Source organism: Copidosoma floridanum, unplaced genomic scaffold (assembly GCF_036245765.1).
Source record: "Copidosoma floridanum isolate Cflo_tuat_1 unplaced genomic scaffold, Cflo_Japanese_pri ptg000024l, whole genome shotgun sequence".
Taxonomy (NCBI): domain Eukaryota; kingdom Metazoa; phylum Arthropoda; class Insecta; order Hymenoptera; family Encyrtidae; genus Copidosoma; species Copidosoma floridanum.
In genome coordinates, this window is record NW_028321901.1 from 9,851,016 (window position 1) to 9,868,141 (window position 17,126).

At 32.4% G+C, this 17,126-nt stretch overlaps 1 protein-coding gene across 1 annotated transcript in view; it reads left to right on the forward strand.

Moving 5' to 3' along the window:
* Nucleotides 1–16,858, forward strand: part of LOC106647246 (aminoacylase-1) — a 339,762-nt gene extending 322,904 nt beyond the window's left edge. Inside the window, exon 5 of the mRNA XM_023391872.2 lies at nucleotides 16,563–16,858. Within this exon, the coding sequence (XP_023247640.2) occupies nucleotides 16,563–16,706 (144 nt within the window). The 3' untranslated portion in view covers nucleotides 16,707–16,858. The remainder of the gene's footprint in view (nucleotides 1–16,562) is intronic.
* The last annotated feature ends 268 nt before the right edge of the window (nucleotides 16,859–17,126 follow it).

Here is a 17,126-nt window from a genome sequence, read left to right on the forward strand (position 1 = left end):
TAACCAACCGCTCATCGTTAGACGGGAACATGTGGGTAAGCGCGTTGGGGACGCGATGACCAAGAAGGTAGCCGTGGTGGCTGCCCGTGCCCCTCAGAGCTGTTTTCCCTGGCTTACATTTGTAGCCAAAAATTCTCTAACTGCACCAGACGGGATGGTGGGACTGCCACACAACTCTAAAGAGTTGGTGCAGATTGTGCTCTGGCTAGATATGTCTCCTGGTATTATGCCAGAGACGTTATCGGTTGGAATGAATTTTTTTTTAATCGCACTCGTCGAGATTTAGGATGAATGGACACCTAGGTCCCTTCCCCCTTACAGAAGATTGTCGTCCGTAACCGGGATATCCAGCTGCAAGACTATCATCAGCATTCTCTATTCAGCTCGTTGAATTGCCGAAGCATGACTGCATCACTATCGAGACGCTCCGGCGTATTATAACCACACTTATTCAATTCTATTGCAGGTAGCCTTGATTTTATGTCGACGCCACGTAGTGGATTTTACTGAACTAAAGTAAAAAGCTGGCGTAATTTTGCAAAACTTTGAGCTCATTTATTGCTATTGTTATTAAATTTTTTAAGATAAAAACTATACTAAAACCATCTAGGAAGTATCATGAATCAGTGTGCATAATTTCAGCAAAATCGATTCGGTAGTTTTCGCGGTTAGCGATTACAACGGTTTTAGCGACTTTCCTTTATGTATTATTAAGATAAGATATCTTACTATATTATACAGTGATTTTAGAGGGTCATGCCACACGACCTCCCCTACCCCTCCTCGGATCTTTCGCATCCTCCTTTCAGCCCCCCTTTAAATAAAGTAGAATTCTAACAGCTTTTGCGTTACTTGCATTAAATTAAATTTTTGGTTAATCATCCCTCCACCTCTCTTATTGCTCCGCTTGATTTTGATGAGCCCCCCTTAGCCCCCTGCCAAATAAGGTTGAATTATATTAGTTTGTACCTTATCATAATTAGGTTAAATTTTTGTTTAGCCCCCCTCCATATCCTCCCTACTTTATAACCCAATAACAGCATAACCCAACAAAATTTTAATGATCTTCTTTTTGCCACCCTTCAGCCGCATCTTTGATATAGAATTATATCAGTTTTTATGTCATTTTTAGTTATTTTGGTTTTTACACCTCCCTCTTATGACCTCCTTACAGTTTTATGAAAGCTTCTGAGTCCCCTTACAATTTCTAAATACATTGTCTTAGAAACGCTCCAACATTTGTTATAGCCTTTTTCATCCACTTTTCATGACTCCCTTGATAATTTTTTTATTTAAATATATTTGTTAACACATTTTCACACCACTTTTCAGCTAGTGCTGTGGGGCGTTGGTTTTTTTATAATTCTCAAAAACTTTATTAATTTCATCGTTGAATATATATTGATCACGTAAAATATTTTCAATAACTAATTTTGTAAGTTTTTAATTATTTGAAGTAATCTTAGCAGATAGTTTACTATTTATATCTTTAGCAGTGATTACTTCATTGTCAGAATGTAATGCTGTGAGTAAATGCGCATGCGGTAGTACACGTTTTTGGAACTCTATTATGTAAACATAAGCTAATGTATCACTTAAAATGTTGTTACCCGTTATATCGTTTAAAATTCATTGTAATTTTGTGTGGAATAGACAAACAGTTATATCTGGTATATACTTTGGCACTATTTTTTTGGAAAGATAGCCAGAATCATTTTAAATTCTTTTTATTTAGGATTGTACGTGACTGTTATAAGTAAATCTGGTCTACCATATTTTCTCATTATAGCCATAGCATCTTGATAATATTGTGGAATATAACGTGGTTATTCAACACACAGCGATGGCACTATATATACGTCTCCAATTTTCTCTTTATTTTCAAAATTTTTTAATAAATTTGATGCGCTATTTTTTACTGCATTTTATGAATCTGCATAACAGTTGGAGTTTTTTTCGATTATTTTTAAAAAAGTTTCGTCTATTATTTTTAGTCATAAGGTATGCATGTAAAAATAAATTGTTGAGTTTATCATCTGGCAATCTGGTTATATTGGTTCTATTGGTTATGTCTGGTTATATTGGCAAATCGTTTGATTGTTGAATCAGTTTACTGAGAAAATCGTTACTGGGATCGTTTTACTGGAAAATCGTTTCACGAGAAGATCGTTTTACAATAACATTATTGACACCGGCATATCAGTTGACAGGCAGATCAATTAAAGATCTGATCGTTACACTAACAGATAGTTTCACAAATAGATCGTTATACAAACAGATCGTTATACTGGCGGATTGTTTAGTTAAGATTCTTTCTTCACGAGCAGATCGATTCAATAGCAAATTCATTAATTTCCGTATTGATTTACAGAGTGATCGTTAAACTAGTGTATAGTTTCACAAGCGATTATTTACAGCTGTATAAATCTTCCAGCAGATATTTTTACTGGCGAATATTTTGACATGCAAATCATTTGACATGCAGCTTGTTTTACAAATAAATCGTTTCAAGAGCAGATCGTGACACCGGTAAAACGGTTTACAAGCAGATCGGTTAACTAGCAGATCTTTCACGAGCAGATTGATTCAATGGCAAATTTATTAATTTCTGTATTGATTTACAGATTGATCGTTAAACTAGCATATATTTTTACTGGCAATCATTTACAGCTGTATATATCAACAAGCGGATATTTTTACTAGCGAATATTTTGAAAAGCAAATCATTTAACGTGCAGCTTGTTTTACAGGTGGATTGTTTCAAGAGCAGATCGTTACTCCGGTGGATTGTTCCACAGGCGGATCGATACACTAGCAGATCGTTTTACTATAACATTGTTATACTGGCAGATCAGTTCACAGGCGGATCGTTTAAAAGGCTGATCGTTCTACTAGCAAACCGTTCAATGAGCAGATTGTTATTTTGGCGGATCGTTTAATTGATGGATTTTTTTACGACAGGTCGTTTCAAAGGCAAATTCATTAATTTCGGTATTGATTTTCAGATTGATCGTTAAACTAGCGTATGTTTCTACCGTCAATCATTCACAGCTGGATAAATCAACAAGCAGATATTTTTACTGGCGAATATTTTGACACGCGAATGATTTTAAGTGCAGATTGTTTCACAGGTAGATCGCTTCACTGGCAGATAGTTTTCTGAGAAGATTGTTTTACCAGCGGATCGTTCTACGAGCAGATCGTTTTCCTTGCAAATCAGTTGATTGGCAGATTGTTTTACCGATAAATCGTTCTACCTAATGATTTTTACTCTGTTGAATCAATTGATTGATACATTGTTTCGCAAGATTTTTCGTGGATTATATTTTTTTCTGGAAGACGAAACGCAGCAGTGGTTACAGTTTTATAAATACACACGATTTAACCTCCAGGTGATTTTCCTGTACTTCTTATTTCAATAATAGATCTTTTTATCAGTGGTTGTTCCAACAGGAGAATGTTTTATTAGAAAATTAAAGTAGTAGCAACGAGGAATGCTCGTTTTTAAATTTTTCGAGTAAAAGAATTTAGTTGATTTTCGACTATGTTTGTTTATAAAATTAACACGCTTTGCAGAGCTAGTTTTATTCTTTAATCGGTATTATTGCCAGTAGTGGTCTGGAAACAGAAGGCAAGCTCGCGCTGCTCGCACACAGCATTTGGTAACTTCTGCTAACGAACAGGATACGGAGGAAAAAAATTATTCTAAATAATTCACGCTTCTAACCAAACAACTTTTTATGTTTTAAATTTTGCATGAAAAAATTAATTTTAAAGTTTGTCTCAATTCTCGGGTACCTATTGCTGCAATCGGTTGTTATTTAAGAAATAAAGACAAAAGTCATCAAGAAACTAGATACCAGAACAGTAACCTTCAAATGAAACATACGAGACTCAGCACTTTATGCTTGAAGTTAGGACTAGTAGTTCGAGAACGCAGGTTAAACCTGCAGGGGAATAATTTAAAATATGAACAGATATAATTTAATTGAAAAGCATGCCCTAGTGGTATAATTTTCTTCGGAACATGTTTATGTACAATTATCTGATTGGAGGAAGTAAATTCAAAGTTAAAATAACCAATAAAATTTTTTATCTCAGAAATAAATATTATATTTAAAAAATCGTGGAATCTATGACAATTTGAATAACACCACGAGAAAGCGCATCAAATTTTACCTCAGAGGTACTAGTCTCAACCACATAGAATCAGTAGATAAGAAATAAGACGGGGTTAAATTCTAAATGGTCACTATACATACTAGTGGGGCTTAACTCTCTTGCGCGAATGCAATTTTCTAATATCAGTTAAATATTTAATTTTTTCACTTTGCCTTTTTAAGTTACAAAATTTGAAATAAAAAGTTTTGTTTATATTCACGAGGTTTACGTAAAAATCTTTTTAAATAATGGAAAAAGAAACATAAATACCGTTGAAAATTTTAAAAAAGGTGAAATTAACTTTACTTTTCACAAGAAACCTTGATTAAGGTTATCATGACATATTAGAGCATCGAAATTCTAATAACATTAATAATTTGAATAGAATAATAAGCCGCTTAACAAATCAAAATGAAAGAAAAAACAGTGATACTCAAGACGACAATTACGATTAAATAAAACAATTTTAAAGTCATTTTGATAAAAAAATGAAAGTGAAATAAATTATTACAAAATTTTTTCAATATTTTTGTATGATTATAATTATTATCACATAAGAGTTAGATTAATGATCGTAAAACACATTGTCAATGAATGGCCATATTGTAAAAACTACAATAATAAAAATGATTACTTTGAAAATGTAATATTTGGTGATAATTATGTTGATCTTATGTTAAAGAGTGGATTTTTTAATTACTGCACTTGAAATTCAATGTTTTGTAAAATTGATTTATGGGTTCATTAAAATTACTGTCACGTACGATATCATAGCTACACGTACGTGCGCCCCCTCTTTTTGGGGCCTACTTCAGATGATTGTAGTGGGAGAGAGCAAAAGGGTCAAGCAGATAGACGCGCTCTTCTCTCGTTTTTGCATAAATAAAGACGTTGATACTAGTTCCTCGACTATTTTCTTCGTGCGCACCCCAAAACCATAGAATCCTACGCAACAGTTTTGTTGTCAGAAGTGGGATGGTCATCGCGATTGAATAACCATAGAATCCTACGCAACATAACATTAAAAGGTTCAAGTAATGTTATATTTCTTAGTAATTATTCTAGTCATTTTAAATTGAATACATTATCTTCTTGGAAAATTGATTCTGGTACATTTACTTTAATAACTTTTCAAAATCTAAACATAAAAAAAAAATTAAGAAATCATACGTTTAATTCATCAACATAAAAAAAAGTTAAAAAAACAATTAAAAAAAAAAAAATTATCATACGTAATAAAAATTGTAATCCTATCGGTGCAACAGATAATAAATCCTTAATAGAACCTATTTCTTGTAGTAAAATAAGTTACAAATGTCACTATTCTTTGGTAATGTTCTGAAAAAAAAAAGTAAGAAATACAGTTGTTGTCACAATGGCAAAATTTGTATGAGCTCTCTGAGTGAAGATGACAAAAAATTAAAAAAACTTTTTTTTTTGTTAAAACCTTTTAAAATACTGATCCAATGCTACAATAACATTTTTAGTTTTGCACATTGTATAAATAATAAGGTAAAACAAAAAGGTAAATCTATTTATAACACAAACATTTAAGGACAAATTTGTCACGTTGTATGTAACAATGGTTGGTTATATACGTATAACGATTAAGTAGCGATTCAACAAAGATTAAATTCAAGTAAAAAAAATAACTTGATTACAAATCACATCAAAATCCTGACTTTGATTATAAAAAAATATAATCCTATAGCTGAAAATTATAACAGTAAAAAAAATTCCTAATTGTAAAATGTTTTTTTTTTTTTTTTAAGAAAAAGGAAAAAAATATACCTGCAATAAATCATTAACTGCCGAATGTTGATGATTCATTATGTCAGATTCAAGATTATGAGAAAATTTTTATCTGTCTGTCTGTCTTAAAGATTTAAAAAAAACCTATCAAAAAGAAATGTATCTAAAAAACTCTCCCATTTTGTTAATCCTATAGTATTTTCATTTAAGTTTGCATCAGGTGATCTAAGATAAAGTACTAATTACTCTTAACATTGTTTTGATGGTAATTATAATTATAATAGTAATAATCAAGAAAATAATAAAAACAAAAATAATAAGCTCACTATGTTACAATATTACTTGAGTAAGAACAATCTAGATGATTCTTAAGATAAACGTACAGATCAAATATAAAAAATTTTAATCCTCTATTACATGCCAGATGATAAACTCAACAATTTATTTTTACATGCATACCTTATGACTAAAAATAATAGACGAAACTTTTTTAAAAATAATCGAAAAAAACTCCAACTGTTATGCAGATTCATAAAATGCAGTAAAAAATAGCGCTTCAAATTTATTAAAAAATTTTGAAAATAAAGAGAAAATTGGAGACGTATATATAGTGCCATCGCTGTGTGTTGAATAACCACGTTATATTCCACAATATTATCAAGATGCTATGGCTATAATGAGAAAAAATGGTAGACCAGATTTACTTATAACAGTCACGTACAATCCTAAATAAAAAGAATTTAAAATGATTCTGGCTATCTTTCCAAAAAAATAGTGCCAAAGTATATACCAGATATAACTGTTTGTCTATTCCACACAAAATTACAATGAATTTTAAACGATATAACGGGTAACAACATTTTAAGTGATACATTAGCTTATGTTTACACAATAAAGTTCCAAAAACGTGTACTACCGCATGCGCATTTACTCACAGCATTACATTCTGACAATGAAGTAATCACTGCTAAAGATATAAATAGTAAACTATCTGCTAAGATTACTTCAAATAATTAAAAACTTACAAAATTAGTTATTGAAAATATTTTACGTGATCAATATATATTCAACGATGAAATTAATAAAGTTTTTGAGAATTATAAAAAAACCAACGCCCCACAGCACTAGCTGAAAAGTGGTGTGAAAATGTGTTAACAAATATATTTAAATAAAAAAATTATCAAGGGAGTCATGAAAAGTGGATGAAAAAGGCTATAACAAATGTTGGAGCGTTTCTAAGACAATGTATTTAGAAATTGTAAGGGGACTCAGAAACTTTCATAAAACTGTAAGGAGGTCATAAGAGGGAGGTGTAAAAACCAAAATAACTAAAAATGACATAAAAACTGATATAATTCTATATCAAAGATGCGGCTGAAGGGTGGCAAAAAGAAGATCATTAAAATTTTGTTGGGTTATGCTGTTATTGGGTTATAAAGTAGGGAGGATATGGAGGGGGGCTAAACAAAAATTTAACCTAATTATGATAAGGTACAAACTAATATAATTCAACCTTATTTGGCAGGGGGCTAAGGGGGGCTCATCAAAATCAAGCGGAGCAATAAGAGAGGTGGAGGGATGATTAACCAAAAATTTAATTTAATGCAAGTAACGCAAAAGCTGTTAGAATTCTACTTTATTTAAAGGGGGGCTGAAAGGAGGATGCGAAAGATCCGAGGAGGGGTAGGGGAGGTCGTGTGGCATGACCCTCTAAAATCACTGTATAATATAGTAAGATATCTTATCTTAATAATACATAAAGGAAAGTCGCTGAAACCGTTGTAATCGCTAACCGCGAAAACTACCGAATCGATTTTGCTGAAATTATGCACACTGATTCATGATACTTCCTAGATGGTTTTAGTATAGTTTTTATCTTAAAAAATTTAATAACAATAGCAATAAATGAGCTCAAAGTTTTGCAAAATTACGCCAGCTTTTTACTTTAGTTCAGTATAATCCACTACGTGGCGTCGACATAAAATCAAGGCTACCTGCAATAGAATTGAATAAGTGTGGTTATAATACGCCGGAGCGTCTCGATAGTGATGCAGTCATGCTTCGGCAATTCAACGAGCTGAATAGAGAATGCTGATGATAGTCTTGCAGCTGGATATCCCGGTTACGGACGACAATCTTCTGTAAGGGGGAAGGGACCTAGGTGTCCATTCATCCTAAATCTCGACGAGTGCGATTAAAAAAAAATTCATTCCAACCGATAACGTCTCTGGCATAATACCAGGAGACATATCTAGCCAGAGCACAATCTGCACCAACTCTTTAGAGTTGTGTGGCAGTCCCACCATCCCGTCTGGTGCAGTTAGAGAATTTTTGGCTACAAATGTAAGCCAGGGAAAACAGCTCTGAAGGGCACGGGCAGCCACCACGGCTACCTTCTTGGTCATCGCGTCCCCAACGCGCTTACCCACATGTTCCCGTCTAACGATGAGCGGTTGGTTATCCGGGGATCGACTCGAAGAGGAGATATTCTTTGGTCAGCGGCGTACCTCCCTCCATCACAGTGTCCGTACATAGAGACTCCCAGGGTAAGAATCAAGCTACCCGTAGCCAGCTCTTAATCATCAGGAATAATATAAAGAATAGCCTGGAAGTTTCACCACTGGTGCTTTTTAGGGCCATTATGAGTATTTACGTTCCCTACTTAACGATCACTTTTATCGGTTCTTTTTAGGGGCCACCTAAGTGTAAACTACCTTGCCAACAAATACATTTTTACTACCATTTCCGGAAGCGGTTCGTCGACTAAAAGACTACATTAACTAAAGACGGGCACTATTAAACCAAGTAAGCCGTCACCTGCGGAGTTGTTCTTCGCAAGGCTGGAAAACCCGGTGACCGACGACCATATATTACCCTATCTACTCTAAGCATTCAACCAGGAATCACTGATCCTCTCCAAGGTCTGCGCTGGGCAAACCTATAACAGCTATGAAGGAAAAAAAACTTGAACCAACGTGACAGCCTTCACTGGACAAGTATCACTAACCAATCTCCCCATCTAAGATCACCTAAACAACTGAATCTGCAAATAAAAAGGTGCTTTAGACACCAACGTCTTCGTCGTTATACCGGGAGACGTTGGGAAGGAGCACTACAACTAGCCCCAAAGCTTCGGACTTTGTAATTTTTCTCCCGATCAGTCTGGGTTTTCAACAGCAGGCCAGAGAAGATTACCCTGAGGTATCTAGGCATTCACAATTGCTGTTAACTGCAGTCAAGAAAGAGTTAACTTAAGAAGCTCACTGGTCTTTTTTAGGGCCATTGGACGTCGAACTACCTTTTCAACAAATATATTAGAACTTAACAAAGTTGACAGAAAACAGCTTTTAGGGGTCACAAAAATTTTAAGCATGCCAAAAGTCGCAAGAGGGTGAATTGGAAGAAAAACTTGAAATGTATCTAATAAATACAATTTTACTTAGGCGTCAAGAAGCTGACACAGAAAATTTATCGAGATTGAAACAGCAGCGTCAAAATCGACAACTGAAGAGTCCATTACGTGAGAGATCAGCTTTTCATTGTACCCTCGCAGCAATCTCTGAAATCTTTAAAGATCCTACTTCAGATTTTTAAATAAGTAGAAAATGTATTTGTGTTTTTGTGGCAATAAAAATGTAGGGTTTAAGGTCCAGGACTTTGTTGCTGTGGTAATAAAGTTGTAAGTTATGAGAAAAAATTTTTTTTTTGCTATAAATTTTTTGGGGGTTTAAAATTTTAACAGCTTTAAAAATTGCCCTTTTCGTAAATTACACGAAAGAAACTGTAAATCAACGGCTTCTTACGGCCACCGATAATTTTATGGTATAAAGAACGCACGGTACTTTTCAGCATAATTATTTTTTTGAATTTTTACACCTTATTATTTGACCAAATAAACTATATGGATTCGGAAAAAATGTGTTTTTAATAAGAAGATTTTTGTTTTGAGATGTGTCAGGAATATGTGTAAAATTTCTAACTGAAAACGTTTCACATTACATGTCGACACACTACGGTGTTTTATTTAGTAAGTCTCGGGCGAAGCCGAGACGAGGGGCTGCTAGTATTATATAGTTGTAAGACCAAATTAAATCTCTAACTCCCTCGTCTCACTACCCTGAAATATTAAAATTTTTTTCTGACCTTCTTAAAATAAGGTAGAAATCCTTATATTTTGCCCTCATTTTAATCTAATAAAGATTATTCTAATTTTTTCAAGCCCCTTGCCCCCTGCCCGTCCTTAGCCCCACTCATAATTTTGGGGCCATTCCCCGGTCGTCCCTCAGGCTACCCACTATCATTCAATTGTATCTAACAAATCTTAATATATTAATTTTCTCATATTTATTAAGTTCTACACATTTTTAATCACATATTTAATAAGTACTTATAAATGTGCTAATTACATGTATAAAATAAAAAATAGTAATAAAAAATTTTAAGTTTGTAGATCAATGATATTACCATATAGTCCATTCTATTAGGTACTTTTTACAGAGCATAGCGATTGTCCTAAGGACACCCAAGCTATTATGAAGGTTAATAAGAAAATATTTTTTAGTAAGCTATCTAACTCGCTGTACTGACATTTTTATATCAGACAGTGACTTCACCCGATAAGCTGGTCAGGTGTTGGTTATCTTTAAAAAAGTTTTGCAATTAATAAATCTATAAATTATTAATTTTTATGGAATCAATCCGGCCTTACACTAGAATTTAATCAATAGATTATTTTAAACAAATCTTATTTTACATTTATTTAGTTTCAAAATATAGTTACAAAATATAGTCAAGTCTTGTCAGAATTCAGTTTCGAAAATGAAGATACACTTTTAGTTTTAACTTTAAATGATTGTAGTATAAAGTATATATGTTTGATAGTATTCATATAGAAGGAAATAAAGCATTATGTTAAATAACAAAAACAGATACGAGTTATGAAAAAGTCGATACAGAAATTTTTTATGAAATATCAGATTATGTAGATGGTCGCTTTTCAAGGCTTATGGAAGTAGCATGGCGATAGCAAGAGTTTTTTCTGTGTGGACGAAGCCATTTTGTATTTAATTTACCAGTTCATAATAAAAATTAACAAAAAATAGTGTTTCAAGAAAATAAAATGTTTAAAGCTACAGAAAATTCCGAAACAGCATTAATGGCTTAGTTAAAACTAATTAAAATAGGTAATTTCGCGAAAAAAGTTAGATTCGTAAAAATTCCAGAATATTACTGTTTCAATTTGACGCTCAAAACTTGGGTTGGAAAAAAAGAGTTTAACATAATTTAACAATAGGGTGACTGAATATAGTGTCACCTAAGGAGTCAGGCCAATGGAGCTGAATCGTTCAAAAATTTGAAAAGAATATTATACTTATAGGTATAGTTAAAGTGTAAACAGCGAGGAAGACTCGTCGCAGTTGTTGTCGTCGCTTTCTTTTGTTACGCGCTCTGCAGCTATGCCGCTATAGCCGACAGTTCAACTTTTCTCTTTGTAGGCGTACGTTCGGTATAACCCTTCCACGCATCTCTAAAATGTACTCCTATATGCCAAAATTTCCACGTGAATCCACTTTTTTCTTTGTAGGCGTATACCTCTACCATGCTTCTCAAATAAAAAAAAATGTGCTTCTGGTATGGTCACTTGGCGACGACGAGGCGCTTCAACCAGTGGAAAAAGTGGGTACATTCCTTAGCATTGCAGTCAGCAATTTCCCTACTTATCTCTGATACTGCCATGGAACTGAGAAAGTTTTTCACATGGTTTTCAATATCTGCAGACATCTGTGGTAAGACTATTTTGGTTATCATTCTAAAAATTGTTTATTAAAGATTTGAAAGATCATAAGCAAATAAATGCTTTATTGCATTTAAATGAGATCTTTAAATATAAATGAAAATCATGTAAAGATTGTGGATGATTAGAACCAAATGAAACAATAACATCTGAAGATATTGAGGACAACAAAAATGGTAATAATTTAGAAACGAATTTCAAGAATTTATTTGTTAAACTCAATAGTGACCAAAAAAAAATTTTTAATGAAATTAATAATAGTGACAGAAAATTATTTTTTATTGGTGGTCTAGGAGGTTTTAGAAAAACATGAATGTATCAAACATCAATTTTCCATTTTTTGTTAAAAAAGACAAAAAATATGTCTATGGCTTGGACGGAAAGTGCTTTAATTTTATTACCTAAAAGAATGACAAGTCATAGAACATCCTGATTACCATAAGATTTAAATAACTTTAAAAGTTCTTTTTTAGGATACGAAACTGATAAAAAAATGTAACGAGAAGTAAATGTAATTATGTAAGACGGAGCTTTAATGATCTCGAAAAAAGCTTTAGAAATTGTGGATAAAACTTCAAAAGACTAACGTGATTATAATATTTTTTTCAGTGTAAAATTACTTATTTTTGGAGGCGATCTTAGACAAATGCTTTTAATGAAAAAGCATGGTCATCAAAGTTTTATTATTAGTTAAACTGTAAACTATTTATTGCTATGAAAACACTTTAAAATTATCAAGTTAAAAGATAGTATCTTGTGTACAAATTTACAATTTTTATTATTGTGAATGGACATCAGCAATAGAACAATAAAGTCTGTCGAAATTCCACAGGGATGAAAAACTGTTTCTTTAAAAATTTATGGAGATGGTATAAAGAGCTGCCTATACAAAGTAATTCTAACAACTCGTAACTAACGTTCGTACATTTTAAATGATAAAATTTTGAGTTTTATTAAATGAAAAAAACATTCTCATTACAGCATGGATCATGTAAAATATAAAAGTAGTGATTACACTGATAAAAATATAAATATAAATCTTTTTATAGAAACTCTAAATAATGTACATCAAAAATTACAGCCACACATTTGTTTTAAATTTCTAAGTAGATGCTATTGCTATATTGATAAGAAACTCGAGTATATTTGAAGGATTATGTAGTGGCATTAGACTACGTATATGAAAATTATTTAAATATAATTTAAAAGCAGTAATAATAAATCGGAAAAAATCTGGTAATAAAGTTTTTCTTTAAGAATCACGTTTAACACTAGTAATAATTCATCTTTACCGTTTATTATAGACAGAAAACAGTTTTTATTTGTTCTAGCTTTTTTCACGATGATTAATAACTCGCAAAGATAAAATTTGGATAAATTTTAATTTTACTAGAGAAGTCATTCATTTCCTCACGGTCAACCATACGTGTTGGTATGAAGATGTGGTAATCCTAAACATCAATTTATACCAAATGATTTGGAGAATTTAACAAATATGAATAAAAGTTATTAAATCTTTCAGTTTTAATCAAATTCCGGGAGGATTGGCGCGTGAAGTGCGTAGAGAGGCAAAGCCCTACTAAGATATATTTTTCTATATTATATAGTTGTAAAGGTGGGGCTTTCCACACAACCCCCCCCCCCGCAAAATAAGGGGAAATTCGTATACTGTGAATGATATTTTAACCCAACAAAATAATAGCCGAAGACCCACTAAGCCCCCCCTGACCATCTGCAGCCCCCCGCACAATTTTCAATGACTCCTATGACCCTTTTCTCGTAGCCCTTCCTTCCCCGCAGCCCCCCGTAATAATGAGGAAAAATTCCGTTCATTTCACCTTTATTTTGATCTATTAAAAATCTTTCTTAGTTTTCTCTAAGTCCCCCACGCCCATCCCCCGCACGATCTGAAGAGCCCCCCACCGCCCCTACAGCCCCTCCACAGCCACTCCACTATATGTTATGTTAGCTGTAGCTAGCAATCGCAAGCCACAGCTCCTACAACTTACGGTAAACGATCTCTTAGCTATATATAGCTATCTTTTTTTTCACACCACCCAGGAGGCTAATAGATAAATAACTAACTATCTTAACTATAAAAAACTTACTTAGGGTGAGTTAAGCAGATATAAAATAATACATGTGTACTTTTTTTACCCTCCTGCACGCTTAGTGCGCTGACTTTTTGTTAGCAGACGATAGTTAAGTTAAATTAAACAAAATTAAAGTAGGTTGATTAACCTCTGAATAAATAAGGGGCAACACAAGCACCTCTCACTAAGCAATTTACTGCTGATGAGGGGTTGGCGCGCGGAGCGCGCAGGAAAGCGTAAGCCCCACTAGTGTGTATACATATATACATACATCTTTATGTAAGGTGACTTATGTGGACCCCACGTGGTATTAGAATATTACCAATAACATTATAAAGTTATGTGGACCGTCCGCATAAGTACGATTTTGTCTTCTTAATAACCTTTTTTTTACCGAATGATGTCCGTATAAGTCACCATTGATAAGGATTTATATATATATACATATGGGTATCAAAAGCAAACAGAAGATTAAAATGCTAAAAAATTAGAATTAAATTTATCGATTATTTAATCTTACAAATTTTAAAATAGTCCGAAAGTAGCTTTTCTCTTACGCTAATAGACGAAAATGATATTATTTGTTATAAATCTATTCACTTGATTTTGGTAGAGTTACAGAAGAAGGACAGTCAGCTGTAGGGTACGAGCCTACTAATCTCTATTGACTTCTTGCTGGAACTGCCGCTCTACGCTAATTCTTGCTCAATGTTTCGCTTTGCTTCCTGAACCACCTATTCCGCTATAATCACGTGATGTAAAATATAATGCGTATAAGTGAAATTAAATCACTGTAGGTATCCCACATTACAAAAAAAAAAAAAAATGGATGTGTCGTGGGACGTACCGCAAAAGTGAGAACTTCAGAAGTAATTGAAATGTATGTGGATTAACAGAGAAAGCAAGAGTTTGTAATTGAAATAGTTAGGGGTTGGAAGTTATTGATAATTGGCACAATAAAAAATGAATCTGAACACAAAATAAAATAGTCCTTTTATCATTATGTTCATTAATGTGTGTTTCACAAAATGTATAGTACTTATACTGTTGCCATAATTATCCAGTATTATAAAGCTCATTGGCATGATGCTCATTGAAAATGAATTCACTCATTAACATTGCACAAACGTGCGTACACATGTAAGAAGTTATATTTCGTAAAGCTATCTTTTAGTTAATTATTAGCTTTGTTTTAGTTCTATGTGCGAACAATAATTCTAAGCGTATAAGTTTTGTAAAAGGTTTTAATACAATACAATCGGAAAAATCCGTTAAATTAAACATTGCAGTATTCTGCAGTTATTGCAGGATCACAAATTTTTCTTTTTATTCAACTTGTACTGTATGTATTTGTACTATAATTTGTATTTTTCTGTATGGCATTACATATAGTATCACCAATCCAAAAATCCCAAATGTTGTTTATATAAATATGTAAAACCATATCTAATGCTGTATGGGTTTCCTCAAACAGTGACGTTCACAATTTCGTCATCTTGTTTTAAGGTGAAGTATCGTTAATTGTCTTTTACATTACATTTAATATTCAAACTTTATCAATGAAAACTTTTTTTGAACATTATTTTTAATACTCATATGTTACTATACTGCATATGAACATCAATGTACAATCCCACATGTGTTTATTCGTAATAAATTTAAAAAATTTTATTTGAATCTAAAGATTTTCTTATATTTACTATGGGTACTTGGGTCATTAAATAGTTATTTCTATGTAAAACAAAAGATAACAGAGTATTGTGGATAAAAAGTACAATACGTATGGAGTAGCTTTAATAGAAATACTTGTTTTAATTCTCTTAATCATAATGATTCCTCAAAATTTTTTTAAAATTATTATTTATGATATTTTATGATACTTTACGGTATTTAAAAAATATGGGTTACTTGAAACTTCTAAATCACCAAACAACAGATACACAGTAATTGGCATACGTACACTTCTGATAAAAAAAATTATTTATTTAGTAATACGATTATGAAACTTTTATAATACTTATATACTTTGTCCTATATTATATAATTTTTTGTGTTGGGCATTTTACACAGACCCCTACTGCCCCCCAACAGGCCCTAGTAAAATTCTCACCACTTCCAATAGCCCCCCACAAACTAAAGAAAGACTCTTTTTTTTGTTATTTTCACATAGCACTTTTTTTGTCTAAATCCCCTACTACCCCCTTAACGCCGTCACAGACCTCCATAACCCTCTAAAAGCCAGACCACCTTCAGATCACCACGTTGATTTTTTCTTGATCCACCATCGCCCCCCACAGCCTTTTACACTATTTTTGGTGAACCTTACCGATACCCTACCACCCTTTATGGGTTATCACTACACACGCACATGTACACTTTTTGTTTTATTTTTAAGATTATTGTATTATTTAACTACGATAAGACATAATTCCTCTATTGCTATTTCAAATTAGATTTATTATAATAAATTCATGTAAAAATATTAAAATAGATCACGCTCCGCGCCTATACCTATGATTGTATTTTTGCTTTTAGTTATTCAAAATATATTATTTTCTTCATTTTACTTTGTACCCAATACATTACATGAAATATTTTTAACAATTCTTGAGGTCCAGACCCGATTTCTGAATTTTTTAACCAACTTATGTGTACTGCATATATGAATATTGAATTCATTTTGTTTCATTCGTTTTATTGTAAACATCTTGTCAAACCCGTTAAATTTTTTTTCATACATAATAATCAAAACAATTTTTCAGCTTGGAATACCGGCACTTGGATTTTCTCCAATGAATAACACAAAAATATTACTTCACGATCATGATGAACACTTAAATAAGGATGTCTTTATTCGTGGAATTCAGATATATGAAGAAATCATTAAAGCCATTTCAAATGTATAGTTGATAAAATGGAGTTATAATTACATTTTAATTTTTGTGAATAATGTTTTTATTATTTAAAAATTTGTTGTACTGATTTAAATAAGTCACAACAAACATTTATCTTATAAAAAAGGTTTAAATAATAAAAATTGAAGAACAATTGTATTAAACTCAGCTAGAGGTTTTGATCTGCGTTATTTTTTTAAGTACTAAATATTTTCTTTCATTTTATAAGAAACTCCTATCCTAAGTCTTTTTTCCTATTAATTTTTTGCTTTTTACACTTCTTGATATACCCAGTTTGGATACTCCCAAACCTCTTTAAATAAACAACTATATTCTTAAATTACTTTTACATTTTCTTAATTCATCGTAGATTTACACATTTTTATGCATTGAGTTGCCACGTCATTTTACCATACTTGTACATGGTTAATT